Source organism: Stegastes partitus, unplaced genomic scaffold (assembly GCF_000690725.1).
Source record: "Stegastes partitus isolate 25-593 unplaced genomic scaffold, Stegastes_partitus-1.0.2 Scaffold24, whole genome shotgun sequence".
In the NCBI taxonomy this organism is placed as follows: Eukaryota; Metazoa; Chordata; class Actinopteri; family Pomacentridae; genus Stegastes; species Stegastes partitus.
In genome coordinates, this window is record NW_007577755.1 from 903,935 (window position 1) to 922,640 (window position 18,706).

Sequence of the window (18,706 nt, forward strand, 5' to 3'; positions counted from 1 at the left end):
GTATCGGCCAGAAATTTTAACATTGTGCATCACTAATCTTAACACCACATAATACGTCTTAACAGTATAAAATAGCGATCAGAAATCTGTGGAAACGCCACCAGTCCTCAGTTGGCTTTCTTGTTCATCTGCCATTCTCCATCACCACAATGCAAGATATTGCTTGATTAGTGACCATCAGCTTTACAGCTTTCTATAGTGGATTGTTGGATACTTTGAGTGCACTATATCGGGTGTAACAATACAACTTTATATTCAAACAGCACTACAAAATGGCGACCACACTATACAGTGTCCTTTATAGTGAGTAGTAACTCACTACATTGACATAAAGTTTGGTCAGGGTATGTTTCTGTACTTAAACAGCGAATATATTTATTGTGATTGTTTGTTAAAAATAAAAAAAGAAAAGTAAAACAAGCTTTTCCTTTTCCAACAAGTGCCATAAATTCTCAGATCTCCATTCATGCATTCCCGTCTTTACCAGCGCTGCTTTATGTGCACATCTCCTCCTCCTTTGGGGGTAGAAGAGAAGCAGTTAATGGTTAAATTGCCGGTGGTGTGAAGTGTTGTTTTTTTTCTGCCTGCAACACTATAAATCAGCTCACAAAGCCTATATTATAAACTATAAAGGAATCTCTAGTAGAGACAAAAAAAAATACAGAGTTTTATGAAGAAAACACAGCAGCACCAAGCGTTACGTTATCTGAAATGTTGTGACACTGTGAAATTTCTTTGCATACCCAACAAAATCCTTTGAAGCTCGATCCAGTCATCTCGGTTTACATGAGCTGGCATCATCACCAGTCGCTGTTTCATCAGTGTTTGATATAAATAACAGTTGTTTGGATCTCATTCATTTGAACAACCTTCTTGAAAAGAAGAGAGAGCAAGACACAGGCGCTGTGTACGCCTATTCTGCACTGTATATTAGTGGAAACAGGGTTTTGATGATGTGTGCGTTCACACTGGAACACCAAGTGTGAACTGAGTCTATCAGCATCCTTTTAAAGTCACTTCATCCCTAAGTGTGATGTAAATGGGCAGCGATGTCCAACAGTGCGGCGCACGAAGGACTCGGAGGAGCTCACAGCTGCAGCACATTAAAACAAACTGCAGATGGTGCAGAGACAGCTCCAGCAACACCACCAAGAACAACAACAAAGATAAGGATTTGAATAGGAGGAAAATACATTTTCAGCATTCTTTTTAAAGGAACAGTGCAACATTTTCGGACAAATACTTGGTAGTGAGAGTTAGATGAGAAGACCGGCCACTCTCGTGTCTGTAAGTTAAACAGACATGAGACAACATTCGTCTCTGTACATCAAAGTTACATATTTAGATATTTTTTCTCTGTTCAAACACTGTAAAAGTCCTCTTTGTTACACAATGGCAAGTTGTAATACTGAATAAATTTGGAATGACACCTTCTATAAAACCTGCATATAGCATATAAAACCACCATGTGTCCATGTGAACAAGTTAAAAAACAAAAGAAAAACTCGGGGGTCATTAGATATGAACCTGGAGTTGGCAGCTGGTTAACTCAGCTAAACATAAAGACCAGAATCATCAAGTCATGCTGTTTGAAGTGTAGAAGTACTATTAACAAAATTAACCTAAAGTATCAAACATAAACGTATTCATTCTCCAGGAAAAGTGTCCCCTGTCAGTGTGTACTATTATCTATGATGTTTTTGGTTGAATGTTACTGCTGCATTAATGTGTATGTCACTTTCATTGCTGTAGATGTTTAAGGTTGAGCTCATTTTAACTGTTTTATATGTTGTTGGGTGTTTTACCCTGCAGCAATACATAATACACTGAAAAAAAATGTGAACACAGCATTCTTTTCTGACTTTGAGAAAAAGCTAAAAAAAACAAAAACAAATTCTCATTGTTATAGATAGAAAAGGGTTCAATGTAGCCGAAAGTTTTTGAGTTGTTGTTCAAATGGTGACATATTCTTGACCACTGAGTTAATCCACATCCTGGTCAGGCTTTAAAGGACAATGATCAAAAACTATGAACAGTACACGGACACTCCTTTGAACACTGACTATAAAAAGCTAACTTACAATGCAGCTTTATTTAAGTGACACGATGCCACAAATGGCAAAAAGAAAGACGAGAATGGGCTGTTGGCTGCTGGATGTTGTCCTCTCATTTGTGGTCAAAGAAATAGTTTCAGAAAGCATGGCGCAACAGACAATCAACCACATGATGCTCTAGATGTCCGATGATGTGATTCTGTCCCCTAAAATGTCCATCAGCTTCATCGAGTCCTTCAGGAAAAGTGGGACAACACTCTACGAGCAGCATCGACAACCTCATTGACTGAATGTGTTGCAGATCTGGGACTTGGTTAATGATTCCACTCTCAGTCTTTATCATTATCATTTCTAATGTAGTGCATTCATGATTGTTTAATGATGTCCATTCTGTTGTAGAGATGTTGTGTGCTGGAACATCCATCCATTATCTATACACCGCCTAATCCTCACTAGGGTCACGGAGGGGGCTGGAGTCTATCCCAGCTGACTCAGGGTGGAGACAGGGGACACTCTGGACAGGTCACCAGTCTATCACAGGGCTACACTTAGAGACAGACAACCAAGCACACTCACATTCACACCTACAGACAATTTAGAATCACCAATTAACCTCAACATGAAATAGAAACAGTTAAAAACTACTCTTGCCCATTCAATCAAATGAAAAGTGTACCAAACTCATGAGATTACATGTGTTTATTAATGAGCTTTAGAGATGCTGGAAGGCAGACTTTGGCATCAAGAGCCAGGCTGTGTCCCCCTGCTTCCAGTTTTTATGCAAAGACAAGCTAATCCTCCTCTGGCTCATAGCTTCATATTTAAGACAAGGAGCAGACATAACATTAGTATAAATCTTTTTATCTTAGCAAGCAAAAAATGCCAAACCATTCCCTGCAGCTCCAAGTCGCATATCTTGCAGTCGTTTACTGTAACGGCAGCATGATGCACGATGACAGCAAACACTTTCTACTGTACACCTAACATAGACTGGAAAAGGTGGTGGTGGAGGGGGGGGAGAAATAGACAACATGCCGTAAACGAAAACACTTTTACGACCTGCGGGGTGAACTTGCAGAGGGAAAAGAGTGACGCGGGGAGTGGGCTGAATCTGCAGTAAAAAATGCTTCACAGTCCAATTAACAGCAAGAATTTCTCCCCACAGCTCTCAAAGCACCGCCTCGCCAAATTTTTATGTCAGGGGGGTTGGTGGGGTGGGTGGGGGCGATCCTCCCTCCTTTTACTTCTGCTGTAAGGTTATAAAACTGCTGGAGCATCACTTGCGCATACACTGACTGAAAACAGACAAAGTCGCATCAGAAAGGGAGCACGTTTAATTTGCCATAACACCCAAAACAATAACTTAAATGAGCACCTACAGGATGAAAGAGAGCACATACGTTGCTCTTCTCTGTTCAGGATGCTTGACAGACATATTAATGGTGACATTTCTAAAGGGCGCTGCACATCATGATAGAAATTATAGTGTGTTTTCTTTAATCCTTGGAGGGCCTCTGGTATTATCCAAGTCAGAGTATACACACACACACAATCAGAGTTCACACCCTCAGGCCTTTGCACACCACCGAGTCAACCAGAGGAGGTTAGAAAAAGGGAAAGAATAGCGATGAGATTCACCCCCCGAGATAAATATGCCTTCTTGTCACGCATGCCCTTGCATAACTGCACCCCTTACCTGATATCTCATGCAGCGTGTGTGAGCTCAGAGATGAAGCCCGGATGCCGTGGCACCAATAACAGCTGTGTTGGGAGAGGCAGCGGCGGTGTTTTCACAGGGATTCAGTCTGTCAGGAGGACTGAGTGATGACCCCATCTCACACTTGATATCATGTTCACACACATATACCAGCTTCAATCCCATATACAAAAGAGGGGCGTCTGCAAGAGTTTCAGGGAGTAAACACATTATTCACAGATCCAAATGAGGAAGAGTGGGAGAGGCAGCGAGGGAATCACTTTTAAAGTCGGTTGTTTGGATATGAAAATCGATGTGACGGAAGGTTTTGTGTATTAATACATTAACCCGGTAGGACTCAGAAGCCAGGTCTCTTCAAAGATAAGCCCACCACAAAGGATTTATGTAAAATACACTCGGGGTCTTTCTCAACATCAAAAGATAATACAGGAATACCCTGCTATATTAAAGAAAAAAAAAAGAAAAAAAAACACCACAGGGCTCTCAGAAGGTATGTTCTATATTGATTTTTAAATAGATTTGTTGTCTTTTGTGAGCGACTGTGTGCAAAAACTCTGCACGCAAATGCAAATGTGTTCACAGTGAGGACGGTCTGTTCACTGTCTGGCTGTTTGCATGAGAGGGAGTATGGGAGGAGTGCACTCTTAATCTATCCTCTGTGCATACATTGTAATAAGTGAGATGACTCACTACAGTCAATACGCTTAATGGCATACTGCCCCCTCTTGGACAATCTTTGATAATAAAAGTTTTTTTTTCATCAGTGAAAACCCACTTTTTTTCCTGAGATTTCATTTCTTCTTCAGTAGATTGTCTGTAGCGGCGGGAAGAAAAAAAAAATCTCATTATTATGACACCGAACACACATTCCAAGAGTTGTAACCATGGCAGATGCCTCAGTTATCCCCAAGACAGTGGTGCTGGGTCACTGAGAGCGTGAAAGCCCCCTTTTGCGTGCTCTTTTCTCTGTCTGAAATAACAAGATGTGTCTAGCTGAGGTCTGGATCAGCTTCTGCTTTCTGCTGCCAAACCACGTTGATTCTAACAGAGACGGGGATGAAAGAAAATTGGCCTCAGAGCCGGCTGGACAAGCATCAATGAAGCTGCCGTGCTTTAATGAAGGGGAGACAACATTAGCGCGGGGTCAGGCATCAGGGCGGGGAGGAGAAGGTTTGGGTTGTTTCTTGAATGCAAGCTGTTGCTGTGAGAGAAGCACAAAAAAAATGTTGTCTCTTGTCCTGAGCAGAGCTGCAGCTGTTACAACACCTGCAATAAACTCAGGGAGCTCATTATCTTCAAACATTGTTGCTGCAAGGAAACAAAGCCACAATACAGCAGGGTCAAGGTTACTGATACAGCACAAGGGGGTGTTTAGGAGGATATTACAATATGCACAACCCCAGTGAGATTAGAAGGAGAGACATTAAGGGAAACTAGAAACACACTCAGAGGCTGCTTGCCCTTCTGTAACAACCCTCCTGCATACAGATTCAAGAGGTTTATTAAACTGCATACTAAGTGGAAAACTAACTAAATCTTATTATTCTCCTCGAACCATCATCGATGGGCAGCGCTGTCCTCAGGGCCAATCATAAAAAGAGATCAGCGCCCGAGTTTAAAAGGATGTTAATATTCAGATGAAATAATCTTCATATCTAATTGACGCTGGCACATAAAGCTGTTGAAGTGTGCTGAGAAACTGGTTGTTTGTTGTGAATCCAAAGCCCGAAATCAGCACGTTACAGACAAACACCAGGCAGTTCGGCAGGAAGGGAAGATGAGTCATATGAGATTAAACAATGTTAGAGCAAAAAAGAACATGGAGATTTCTCGAAAACATTATGATGTACTCCGCTCTCTGCCTCACCAGCAGACCTTAATCACATCAAGGAATAAGCATGTCGCTCATTTGATGAAAGTTGGCCATAAATGTAATAAAGCTGCCAAGGTTATTAGAAGTGCCACAGGCCATTTTACAGCAGCTCACACACCTCATATTGGATTACGGGGAGAAATATGATGAACCAAGGAAGTAGAACTTGCCCATTTACAAAGGGCCAGGGGAGGTTTAATGGCTTGTGACTGAATCCATTCATATATATTAATTCTGATTGCAATGACAATCTGAGGCAGTTTTGTGGGCCTCCTGGAAATTCTCAGACATCCTTGAATCGTGCAGTTCAACTGTCTGTACACATCAGCCACATGTTGCCTGTATGCAACATATACCACCCACTGAAAAGCCTCTGTAGACTCTATGATCATTATTAATTTCACTTTTGTTAATACAAGCTTGAGCTGTTTGTTCCCTGTTGTTGTTGAAGTGTTGGATGGACATCAATGTCTAAAAGTTTGTCTTTAGGTTAAACAAACTGAGACATCCTTGACTAATATGAAAAATACTGACTCGTGTCGTGACTCCATAATCTGACCCTTAACAATCCAAAAACCTTACTATCTGACAGGTTTTTAGGAAAAACACACGGACCCCATTAAAAATAGCCTAAACACACCGACAGCCTTGGACATGACATTTTATGTCACAAATGAGGATAACGGCGTATTATCTGACTTAACAATCTGACAGATTGGCTACGTTCAGACTGCAGGACTTTATGCTCAATTCAGATTTTTTTGTAAGTTTGTTCACATTTCCAGTTCAATACAACTTGTATGTGATCTGCTGTGTGAACTTCATACGACCCAAAAGTGTCCCGCATGCGCAGAAGAGGACACGACGACGTCACACGCAGCGAGCGTGCTCAGTGTTACGGTGGAGCGTATCTGCCACTCCCCCACCACCGTCGCCATCACCGATGGTGGAAACAGAAGTGTGACCGCTAACTAAACTGGCATCAGCAGCCAAATACTGTCTGTGCGTTCCAGCCACTCCCACCCTGGGGGTGTGCTCCGATGGGTACCCCTCCGACCACGTCGAATGTTCAGATATTCAGCATTAATTGGGCTGAATATCCAGAGACCAGAAAGTGCTATTCAGACCAGCCCTACAAGTTATTGCATGATGATGTAGTTATTATAGCAACTATAAACAATAAATATTAACAACAAATGAGCCTTCAAGCATCAAGCCCTCCTTGTATCTCAACCTCCGTCTTGACAATCCGACAGCCTTGCTATCCGACATAAAAGAAGGTTTTACATTTAGTGTTGGATTATCGAGTCACGACTGTATTTAACAAATTTAAGGTATTTTTTTCATCAGAAATGTTTGTGTAAGTTATGAGTGACAATAAAAACAACTAACATCAGTTTAAATGTCCTTATCTCATTACTAGCATCTTAAATATGCCCTCAAAGTAATAATCAGCCTTAAGACACAGTGTGAAAACATGAGGTTATATTGTGTTGTTTTTTGTTTGTTTTTTTTAAATATGAACATCAGAAAAACTAATCATTGCAGAGGAGCAAAGAAAACAAAAAACTAACACACAACAACAGCGTCTGTAATCTGATGCACGAGATATTTGTGCAGTGTTGTGTCCATTTGAAAGAACATTGTAAGCTCTTTGCCAAAATTTGTGTTTGACGCATTTTACCTTGTTGCCAGTTTATTCAGTGCCATGTTCAAGGCAGGACACAGCGACCCGTATTCATTCCTCAGTGTGTTTATCGATCACCTCTCTGCTTTTCTGCGAACTCAGACTCATGTTAAAAGTGTTTGCTTGTGTTCCTCTCTATTTTGCTCTTGCCTGCCTCACAAGATGGTGAACTTGTTGCACAGAGAAGGTCAAATTTAAAAGCCTTAACCGCCTCGTGTTTACAAGACACTACCTAAATAGTTCAGTTTTGGACACATCAGGTCAGAGAGTCTTTGCTCTCAGATTCCTTTAAATGAAGCTTAGGTGTAGGTTTAATCAGGAAGATCTGTTCACTCACACTCAGTATGAGCTATTCTCAGTGCTCCGTTAACACACTCCCAATCCCTATGTCACTTCTTTTGTCCAATGATATATCAGTTCATAAAACCTTCGCTTTAAATGTCTATGAAGGCTCTCAGTCATCCAGGTCATGGTTATTCTCGTAGATTAACCGTAGCAGCTGGACTTGCTTGAGTTCCTTGAAGACGTTTCACCACTCATCCAAGAGGCTTCATCAGTTCTGTTGGAAGTTCCAGATATCCTTAAGGAACCATGAACACCTGAGTTTCAATGTCTGTGAAGATTATCAGTCATCCAGGTCATGGTTATTCTCGTAGATTAATCTTTAAATGTATTATAGCTCTGTCATTCTCCCTCTCAGGCTGTGGAACAGGCCGTCAAACACCTGCCAGCTCTGCTCCACCAGCATCTAGACTCTGGCAGGTTGCTTCTGTCCTCATCTATTGCCTCCATCTGGGACCTCGCTCCACGATGTCTCTTCTCACCGGAGTCAAAACACCAAAACACTTGCTGCATCATGTTCAAATTTCACAGTAAACTTCTATTTTCTGCTTTCACATCACCTCTCCTCATTGAAATGCTGTTTGGCAAGCTCCAAGCAGGCTGTAGTGTACCTTTACCTCCAGAGTCTTCTTCTTTGGCTTAGTCTCATGAAGTGTTGCTGAGTGATGCTAAGATGATCGTCCCTCTGGCAGGTTTTCCTATTGCTGTGAAGGACTTCTGTTAGAGGACTGCTGCTGGGTTGTCTTTTACTCAGTTCAGCCAAATGGCCAACTCTAGAAAGAGTCCTGGAGGTTCCAAACTTCTTCCATCTTATAATTACCAGTCAGAGCTTCAGTAATGATTTCATACCTTTTCTCTACGCTGTGTCCTGCCACAGTTTCATCATCGAGATCTAGAGAGACTTCACGGCTCGGTTTATGTCCTGATATGCAGTGTAGATATGTCCAGTCTCTCCAGTTTGCCCCTGATGGACTCAAATTCAATTCTAGGCACATCTCAGGGATCATTAATGCAAAGAGGATGCACCTGCCCACAATCTGTGGTGCCATACTAAGGGCTCTGAATACTTTACTAAATGAGAGTTTTTGATTTGAATGAATTTGCAAACATTTCCAAATATCCTGTTTTCATTTTGTTGGGAAGCCTTACTGAGTTTAAATTGGTCAGAAAAATGCGATTTTTATTATTCTAAAATGAAAACTACAGCCTGACAATGTGCAAAAAGTGAAGGTTGCTAAATATTTTCTAAAGCAACTGTGTGTTTAGATCTTGAGGATGCAGCAGCTCAGTAACTCATTCACAGACGTCAGAATGCAGGCAATCGCCAGAAAAACAAATGTGGTGTTGCTGCAGTATCCTGCCTGCAGGAGTCTGAAACAGCCACAGTGTTTAAGTCCAGCTGAGTACCTTTGCTGCAGCTCGTCATCCTTTTCTCTCCCATCATTTCACACCATATCTGTATGAGATGAGGATAAATAAATACTCATTGCTCTAAACATCTGTCAGCTGCAGTTATAAAATCCACATTTAGCCAGAAGATTGGAAGCCAGAGTTGACTGTCGGGTTATGATAATATCACGCGATAATCACAAAAGATGAGGGGCTTTGTTGCAGCATAATGGACTCATACTCCACACATGTAAGTTTTTCTTGCTTTAATAGTACTTCTTGGTCCCATGCAATCTGTAGACAGGAGTCTTCTATGTAATCTCACAGTCTGATGGTGTTTTAAAGCTTCATATCTCCTCATTTAGTTAATGCCAGTGTGTACAAAGACACTTGTATATAACTGCTTATAGTTAACTGTAACCTTAGCATTTTTTTCAAGACTGTCAGTTTACTAAGAGAGTGGTCCGAAGTTTGGACAGCTGTCTGTTTGATGATGGTTAAGGAGCTAACATATTTCAGGTTCCACTTCCATACAGACATGAAGGCGGTACTGAAGCTCTCGTCCAGTTTGTTTTGAAGGGTTAGGGATGATGGTTAGGATGGATTACCAACCGTCCAAACCCCAAGAACTCTTCTAATTAGCGCCATCATCAGGTTAAAATTGAAGTTTCAACTTTGGTGGATGACAACATGTCTGTAAAACCAATTACATTCCAATTTTACTTTGTTTAGTGCTCATTAGTAATTGTTAACTGGTTGTTACTGCAGCTCCTGATTACCTGGATCATTTTATGAAGGTGTTAAAAAAAAAAAACCTCTGTAGGGACATGGCTATAGGACGTGGAGCTTTTTAAAATCCCATCAGCAGTCAACACTTAATATTGAAGCCCTGATATCTTATTGTAACCATTACTTGAAATGAAAAATGCTATATAAAAGAGCGACTCAATTACACCCACTCTCCAAGAACTTATTATCACGTCTTCCACTTTACTAAATGATTAGAGTCCAGTTTGCTCCAGGCAGATATTTCTGCATAGAACATGGAGTACAAAACAAGTCTGTAAGAAAGCCTCTAACACACTTAAGTATGACACTCAAAAAAGGTAACATATCTGCAGCTGGGGCAGCAAAGAATTCTGTAAAATAATGGATAAAAATAGATTTTCTAGTCCTAACATGAGATTTGACACTTAAATGTTGAATTAAGTAATCAAGTGTATTTACTCGTGTCAAAACAATGTAATTACCTACAATATATACAATGAGAGAGATGCTGTTTCATAGACACTGTACTGTTTTTTGAAAGATTACTCGTGCTTAAGAATATCAAACACATTAATTCAACATTTTTGTTCTGAAGGTTTCTGCAATTATACACGATATCTCTCACTTTACAGACAATTTTCTGTAAAATTACAGAACTATTTATTACTTATTGAGTTGCATTTATTACAGAAAAGATAAATTTTTGTAAAATTGAAATATATTTGCAAATGCATTTTTTGAAAATGTTAATGTCACAAATGGAACTGTTCTTCTAAACACAATGATTTTTTTGCATTATGTACAGCTAGAGTTTTTTTTTAATTATTGTTTTACATATGAAAGGTAAAGTCATTGTATTCTTTTTAAATTTCAGTAATATTTTGTGTATTTCAAAAATATGAAAAAATCTAAATAAAAAGCAAAAATTCTTCAGATTCAGTTTTATTTATTTATTTGTAATGAATCAAACATAGTTAGTGTTTAATACTTTGATATGTAGTCGTTATTTTTTTAATGACAGCAACAAAATTATATGTAAGCTGGAATGCAGTGTGTGACTTCTCTTGGCTTTTTATGCTTTACTGATACAATAAATATGCGATATACAAATAAAATTGAATTGAATTGAATAAGAACTACAACACCATTTCTTCCAAACTTTAGTTTTGTTTTCCGGTACTGTACCCACAGATATCCAGTGTTCATCAAAATATTCACTGTATAATTTATTTCTTCTTTCCTCTAAGAAGGCCAGATGTTACTCATAGTCTTATTTTATTCCACCACAGTTAAATATCAAGAGGAACAGGTCAGTGTTGTGTTTGTAGATCTATTCAGGCAATGAAATTATAGTGTGAATCATGAACCGTGTTAAGAATTGTTACCGACTATTCTACCAAGCAATTTAAATTTTTCAGAACTGAGTTGTGCAACAGATTCAAATATTCATGGGTCTGATTTGGGGGCTGCAAGGTGGAGCAGTGGTTAGCATTGTCGCCTCACAGCAAGAAGGTCGCTGGTTCATGAGGACACCCGGGATCTTTCTGCGTGGAGTTTGCATGTTCTCCCCGTGCAGCGTGGGTTCTCTCTGGGTTCTCCGGCTTCCTCCCACAAGTCAAAAACATATTGAGGTTAATTGGTGATTCTCTAAGTGTAGCTCTGTGATAGACTGGCGACCTGTCCAGGGTGCCTTTGCCCTGAGTCAGCTGAATTTATTTGCAGCACAAAGATTCTTTTACGAAAACAAACAGACGATCCTCTTCTGCTGTGAGCATAAACTGAACTAAAAACTTTGAGAATGACACACGACAGAAGGGCTGCGACGCAAAAGCCAACAGCGTTTTCTTCTCGTCAGTCAGAAAAACGTTTAATTTAATTCATGTTCAGGAGACGGCAGCACCTCTAAAACCGAAGCTGACATATCTTCAGTTTGTGGCTAAGCCCAGTTATCCTTATGCTAATGTCTGATCTGGTCTGTGATGGAAAATGAGGTTCTAAAATTATAAAGGGATTACAAAAGTTTTACTATCTACCTTTTGTTTAATATCTGCCAACACCCAATACAGGAAGCAGCGTTCAGCTTTATTTGGCAGGTTTAGAACAGCAGCTAGAAGAAGATTTATCTTGTGATTCATGAGTGAGGGGGGATTTACTTTGTTAATTCTCTCATCATTACATGGGTTCATTATTTAATATGTTGGCTCTCATATCAGGGATTTCTTTTATATGGGTTTATGTATGTTCTACACTGAGCTGAAGTGTGAGGCATATGTGTGTTTGTGTGTTTTAGAAGCCTCGATCCAGCCTGTCTTCAAGCCTTCTTTTTTTTTTCTCCCCCTCCATCTCCAGATCTCCTCATCAAGGCATCACGGAAGTAATAGCAGGCTTGATGAAATCCTGACAAGATAGCCTTCACAGGCTGTCACATGTACCAGAGATTACGTCTCATTAGAGCAGCTCCTCAAAAGCAGCTCCCCCGCATGTGTTTTTTTTCCTCCTTCCACAGGCTGCATTTGATTAGTCTTTTTATCTACACTGTGACGTCTCCTCTCCATCTCATCCCCTGTCTGTCTGCCTGCCTCCTCTCTCTCTCTGTCTGGTGTTTCCCTCCTCTGCTACCCCCCACCAACAGCTGATTGTTCCTCCGGAGCTGCAGGGAGCCGTCAGGGATCCCCCCAGGAGAAGCAGCTCATCCCTGAACACTGTGTCTTGGTGTCACCTGTGATGCCCTCCAGCTCCTTGTTACAAACACTGACTGGAGGGCAAAGAGCACAGATGGTGACACGCTTCGTCCGGCTGCTCCTGTCAGCCTCTGGCCATTGTTATCCCACACTGAATATGGCAGCAGTAGTTTAAAGTGATGAATTAAAATGTGGAGCTGCAGCAGATGAGGATGAATGCTGCTGCAGGTAACAGTTTGTTTTTAAAGTGTAGAGTGATGCATCCAGTAAAGAGCTGGACTCACTAATGTTAGATGGATCCCTGCGTTGGCACCGAGCATCACAGAGCAGCTGGTTTTGGCGAGCATTCGTGTGCTATGTGATTTGAAGCTGCCCTCCGTGTCTTTCGTGTTTTGTTTTCCACATCTGTGCTTTTTCTGAGCCACTACAAACAGACTCTTACTTCAGTGTTGTTCAGTAGCCGTGATGCAGTCGAACTCTCGACACCCTCAGCGACAATCAAAAGCTGTGGCGGATTATTTTTTTATTTATTAGAATAAAATCCTCATTGTGTTCCTGTCGATGGCAGCGGTTTTCAGATAAGCAGCGCTCCAATAAGAGGACTCAGCTGGAACAATATTGAGTCTGATATCTGCACACCTTTATTTTTTTAAGCTTTCTGTGCACCGGTCACGAATTTCAGCAAACTGTCAGCTGTATTCATGGGTTTATTGAAGCTCACTATAAATATAACATTATGACATTTTTAAAAATGTCAGAACAAAGGGACTTCGCACTAAAGCGCCAAAACTATGTAAAATTATTCCAAAAAGTTTGTAGGAAACACAGGATTGCACATCCACGCTTGTAGATTACGTTTCCTTCTCCAATACAAACTTTATGTTTCGACTGCAATATGCTTAATGACCTTCTAGTTATGCACATGTCATGTTGTTATTCTAATTATGAGCTTCATTTTAAAGAAAATAACCCAAACTGAGATTTTCTGAGACAGTTTTCACTACAACTTTGAAGTTGGTACAGTAATGAGTTGTGATCATGATCATCACTAAAGTTAATCCCCAGAAGAACTTTTATATGAAAGCTTCTTTAAAGATTGTCCTAAATATGAAGGCAGAGCTGATGATGAGTCCTAATTGTGCCGTAATAGTGCCGGGATGTAACAAAGTATATTTACTCACATACTGCATTGTAGGTACAAATTCAAGGTTCTTTACTGAAGTTGTTTTATTTTGTCCATCCATCCATTTTCTATACACCGCTTAATCCTCACTAGGGTCACGGGGGGGCTGGAGCCTATCCCAGCTGACTCAGGGTGAAGGCAGGGGACACCCTGGAGAGGTCGCCAGTCTATCACAGGGCTACACTTAGAGACAGACAACCAAGCACCCTCACAGTCACACCTACAGACAATTTAGAATCACCAATTAACCTCAACATGTTTTTGGACTGTGGGAGGAAGCCGGAGAACCTGGAGAGAACCCACGCTGCACGGGGAGAACATGCAAACTCCACGCAGAAAGATCCCGGGTGTCCTCATGAACCAGCGACCTTCTTGCTGTGAGGCGACGGTGCTAACCACTGCTCCACCTTGCAGCCCTGTTTTATTTTGTGCAGCTTCTATTTCTGCTCCTCTATAGCTCAGCAGCAAATATCGTACTTGTCATTCAACTACATTTGTCTGAGTGCTTTAGTTACTTTTCAGGTTTTCATGTCCTTCCTGCCCAGGAACCACCAACCATCTCCAAATTTCTGAATTTTAACTTTCTGATAAACTGAAAGATGAAGTGTTTCTTTGTGGGTTGAGAATATTTTACTGCTTCCTAAACTAAAAAATGTTGACTTTATTTTATTTTATTTTTTTAAAGAACTTTTTTTTTTATATTTGCAGTATCTTAAGGTATTTTTTTCCATCAATATAAAACTCTTATTTTGTACTGAACTCTGATGTTGGGCTCCACTTTATGATGCCGTCATAACACAGAGAATGGATATTTTCAGGGTTTTTTGTAACTAATTTGTTGACATAATCAATTTTAATCTCCAAAAAAATAAATAAATAAAGTGTTTTGCAATCAGTAGTGTTGTGTACTTTATATGTTCTCCAAAATGGGACTGTTATTTAACAACCTTGAGCGGGAGTTCACACATAATGAAAGGTGTTTTCATCTTAAAAATCTGGGCCAAATATGTAAAATAAATCTGTTTCACTGGAGATTTTTTAAGTTTATCAGTTTATTAAAGGTGTTTGGTTGGAATAATTTTTGGAGAAAAAATATAAAGCATACTTTTTTGCAAAGTGTATATGAAAATATTTGTAAATTCATCAGTTTTTAACTTTATTTAAATGAGGATATTTTTTAGACTTTGCTACCACTAACTTGCCAGTTTTTTAATGATTTTTTTTTTTTTAATGATGTAGGCTATGTGTTGTAGCTAACCAATTAATTGTAGACAGTTAAAAACAACCAAGTAAACAGCAGCTGTTGTGGCACCCACTCCCACTGTGACTGACAGCTGGACAGTACTGGTTAGTTAGGTGTTGCACAGCAGCTGGGTTGAATCCTGACTGGCTGGTAAAGCTGGGACGACTAACTAGCTGTGGGACGACTTGAGAAATGGCGGCGGTAAATGTCTTAATATCTTAACAGCTTTTATTTCAGACGCACAACCAACAAAACCATGAACCGCAATGTAAATGTAAAATGCAAAAATTGTATTTTAACATGCTGACCTTTAAAATAACTGTTGGGTTTTTCATGAATAGATAAGATGGAAACATGGTGGTAGCAGCTGATTGAGGAGGTTCTCAGGGATCAACCATTTATAATCTGCACAGTGTTTAACCCAGCCAATGTTTTGCATGTGCCCATTTAATTTCTTTTTATTATTATTGTGTGTGTGTTTTGGCCTGAGGCAGCAACTTCCTGTATCCAAAACAATTTTCTCCAAAACGAGACAAATAAAGTAAACTTGACCCCGATGATGTCTGTAATTTTACAGTTTAAAAGGTTAAAAAAAAAAAAAGCAAACACAAAGGCAAAAGACAGCTGTAAAATTTTAGAGATATTTTCAGTAAAATTGGATTTTATTTTATTTACAGTGTACCTACACAACAGCTCTTGCAGCTCTACCTGTGCCCTCCAGGTGAGAAAGATGACGTCAGCAGGACGTCGCTGATTGGTCGGAGCTGTCCAGGTGCTGAATCCCCAGTCCCTCTCTGACAGACAGACAGACAGACAGGAGAGCTGTGAGCTGTGGAGAATATGGACAGAATCCCACAACAAACCATTTTACCTACAGATCCGCTGAGGACAGAGAGTTTTTAATTTTATTTTATTTTTTATTTTTTTTTAAATTAAAGCTACAAAATCTCAACACAAACGTTTCTCTTCTCTCCATCATGGACCTGCTTCCAGCCCAGGAGGCCGCTAAAATCTACCACACCAACTACGTGAGGAACTCCAGGGCCATCGGCGTCATGTGGGCCGTGTTCACCATCTGCTTCGTCATCATCACCATGGTGGTGTTCATCCAGCCCTACTGGATCGGGGACAGCGTCAACACGCCTCAGGCCGGATACTTCGGCCTCTTCCACTACTGCATCGGCAACGCGCTCACCTCCGAGCTCACCTGCAAGGGCAGCGTGCTGGACTTCAACTCCATCCCCTCCCCGGCCTTCAGAACCGCCATGTTCTTCGTGGGGACCTCCATGCTGCTGGTGGTGGGCACCATGGTCTGCTTCAGCCTCTTCTTCTTCTGCAACGCCGGGAACGTCTACAAGATCTGCGCCTGGATGCAGCTGGCCTCAGGTGAGACGGAGAGCTGCGAGGCTGGTCTGCAGGTCTGGAGGTTCTGGGCTTTACTTTCATGTGTTCATCTGTCAGTCAGCCCACTGCTGGTGGTCAGATTAAGATTTTAGATTTCTTTTTTAAAAAAGAACAGTGTGTAAAATATGATGCACAGGTGCTGATTGAAGTAACTAACAGCATGTAAAGTAACTTAGTTTAAAGTACCAGCTATGAAACAATCCTGCTGACAAGAAAAAACGTTTTAATATAGATTTTTAATGATAAAACACTATGAAGTGTTTTTTCTGCATTTAAAATAGTCGGTAATCATTTTGGTTTTATTTGTTTTGTCTGATAATCAAGAATTGATACTAAATTTACAAAAGGAGGAGCAGAATGACATAATAAATTGTTAATATTTTCTGGTTTGATACCAGTTGAAATTGTGGTTAATACTATAATAGACTTAGCTCTTTCTGTTTTAAAACCAGCAACTGCATTAAGTGGGAAAAAAACATCCAAACTTAAAACTACCAGCTACACTGAAATGCTTCTTATAAGCAGTGATATATATATGTATATGTATTTTGTTTGTTTGTTTGTTTTGCTTTGTTTTATTTTTTATATTTTATAGTCCAGACCTGATGCTAAACTTACTGATAATAGAAGCTGTGGAATCAAACTGGCATAATACATCGTAAAAATGTTCCTGTAAGACTTGATATAAACTGGAGTTTTGGATAATATTGTGATAGAGTTATTTTTTTCTGTCCTAAAACCTGCATTAAGTTTAAAAAATAAATAAATACATAAAATCTGTGCTCGGTGGTTAGCACCATCGCCTCACAACTAGAAGATCCCCGGTTCGCATCCCACTTAGGATGCCCCGGATCTTCCTGCGTGGAGTCTCCATGTTCTCCCCATGCAGAATGGGTTCTCTCCAGGTTCTCCGACTTCCTCCCACACAGTCCAAAAACATGTTGAGGTTAATTGGTGATTCTAAATTGTCCGTAGGTGTGAATGTGAGTGTGCTTGGTTGTCTGTCTCTAAGTGTAGCCCTGTGATAGACTGGCGACCTGTCCAGGGTGTCCCCTGCCTTCACCCTGAGTCAGCTGGGATAGACTCCAGCCCCCCACGACCCTAGTGAGGATTAAGGTGCGTATAGATAGATGGATGGATAGACTTGATAAGTTCTCCAAGGTTTAAATTACATGTTTGAAAAACCAGTCTGGTGATATTCAGTCATTATTTAGGGCTGAAATATTAGAAAAGGTCAGATTCTTATTCTACTTTTTAAAACTGTGCAGTTTCTTCAGTGCCACCATGTAACTTCCAAATAAAGACCCAAACATTCTCCGGGTTTTTCTATTTGGTCTTTAAAGCACATCTCCAACAAAATCTTTTAAACCTTTGACAAAGCTCCCCACCTGAATACCAAAAACTCAAAACAAAGCTTTGAAGGAGACCTGAGCTTCTCTTGCGAGCTCTTCTCTAAGACAGGTGCGAGATGATAAACTCATCCAGTCGTGAGCCGCCTTCACACCTCTCTGGTTTCAGGTGTGATGTGTGTTTGTACTGGATGTGTTGTTCCATGGAAGCCGATAAGGGATCCAGTTTCAGGCCAGACTCTGACACCTCTGATGGTGGATTGGTTACAGGTAACAAGATCAGGTGTTGTCGTGCCGTTATCTGATCTAAACCTGAAACATACCAGGGCCAAGGTAACCAGTCATAACAAATATCTTTATAAAATGGAAATTACTCGACAAGCACATAGCTGCTAAATTCAGTTTTTACTGTTAGTGGCTTTGGGGGGAAAATTCACAAGAAACTTTACCAGATGAAGAGCATTTAACATTTAAGAATATCCATCATGCAAACAGCCCTACTGAGCATCCTCTGCCCTGCTGCACCATAAATAAATTAAACCTTTGGCACTTTATGGAGGTACATCATGCCTTATCCTGCACAAGAGACAAAACCCTCATTATTATTTCAAAATAAGAGCACACAAGAGGTAATTATTGCATGGCTCGTTCATTTCTGCGTCCGCCTCCTGCAGCTGCGTTGATGGTAATGGGGTGCATGATCTACCCGGACGGCTGGGACGCTCCGGAGGTGAAGAGGATGTGCGGCCAGAGGACGGACAAGTACAGCCTGGGAAACTGCACGGTGCGCTGGGCCTACATCCTGGCCATCATCAGCATCCTAGATGCCCTCCTCCTCGCGCTTCTGTCCTTCACCCTGGGCAACAGGCAGGACAAGCTGCTGCCGGATGACTTTGAGGTGGAGGGAGGAGGCGAGGGTTGAGGTACGATATTTTGAGATTCTGATAGCTGGCTATAAAAATTTCTCACAAAGGATGTTTTAATGTGTCGAAAAAGCACAGGAGTGATCACATCAA

The 18,706-nt window shown here is 40.6% G+C and overlaps 1 protein-coding gene across 1 annotated transcript; it reads left to right on the forward strand.

Annotated features, from left to right (window-relative positions):
• The first annotated feature begins 15,914 nt into the window (after nt 1-15,914).
• On the forward strand, nt 15,915-18,612 carry lhfpl5b (LHFPL tetraspan subfamily member 5b). Its single transcript, XM_008296736.1, has 2 exons — nt 15,915-16,323; nt 18,365-18,612. The coding sequence occupies exons 1-2, from the start codon at nt 15,915-15,917 to the stop codon at nt 18,610-18,612; spliced, it is 657 nt and encodes a 218-aa protein (XP_008294958.1).
• The last annotated feature ends 94 nt before the right edge of the window (nt 18,613-18,706 follow it).

Coding starts and splice junctions, on each gene's coding strand:
- lhfpl5b (XM_008296736.1), top strand. CDS start 15,915: ATGGACCTGCTTCCAGCCCAGGAGGCCGCTAAAATCTACCACACCAAC. Junction 16,324..18,364: donor CTGGATGCAGCTGGCCTCAG/GTGAGACGGAGA, acceptor CGCCTCCTGCAG/CTGCGTTGATGGTAATGGGG.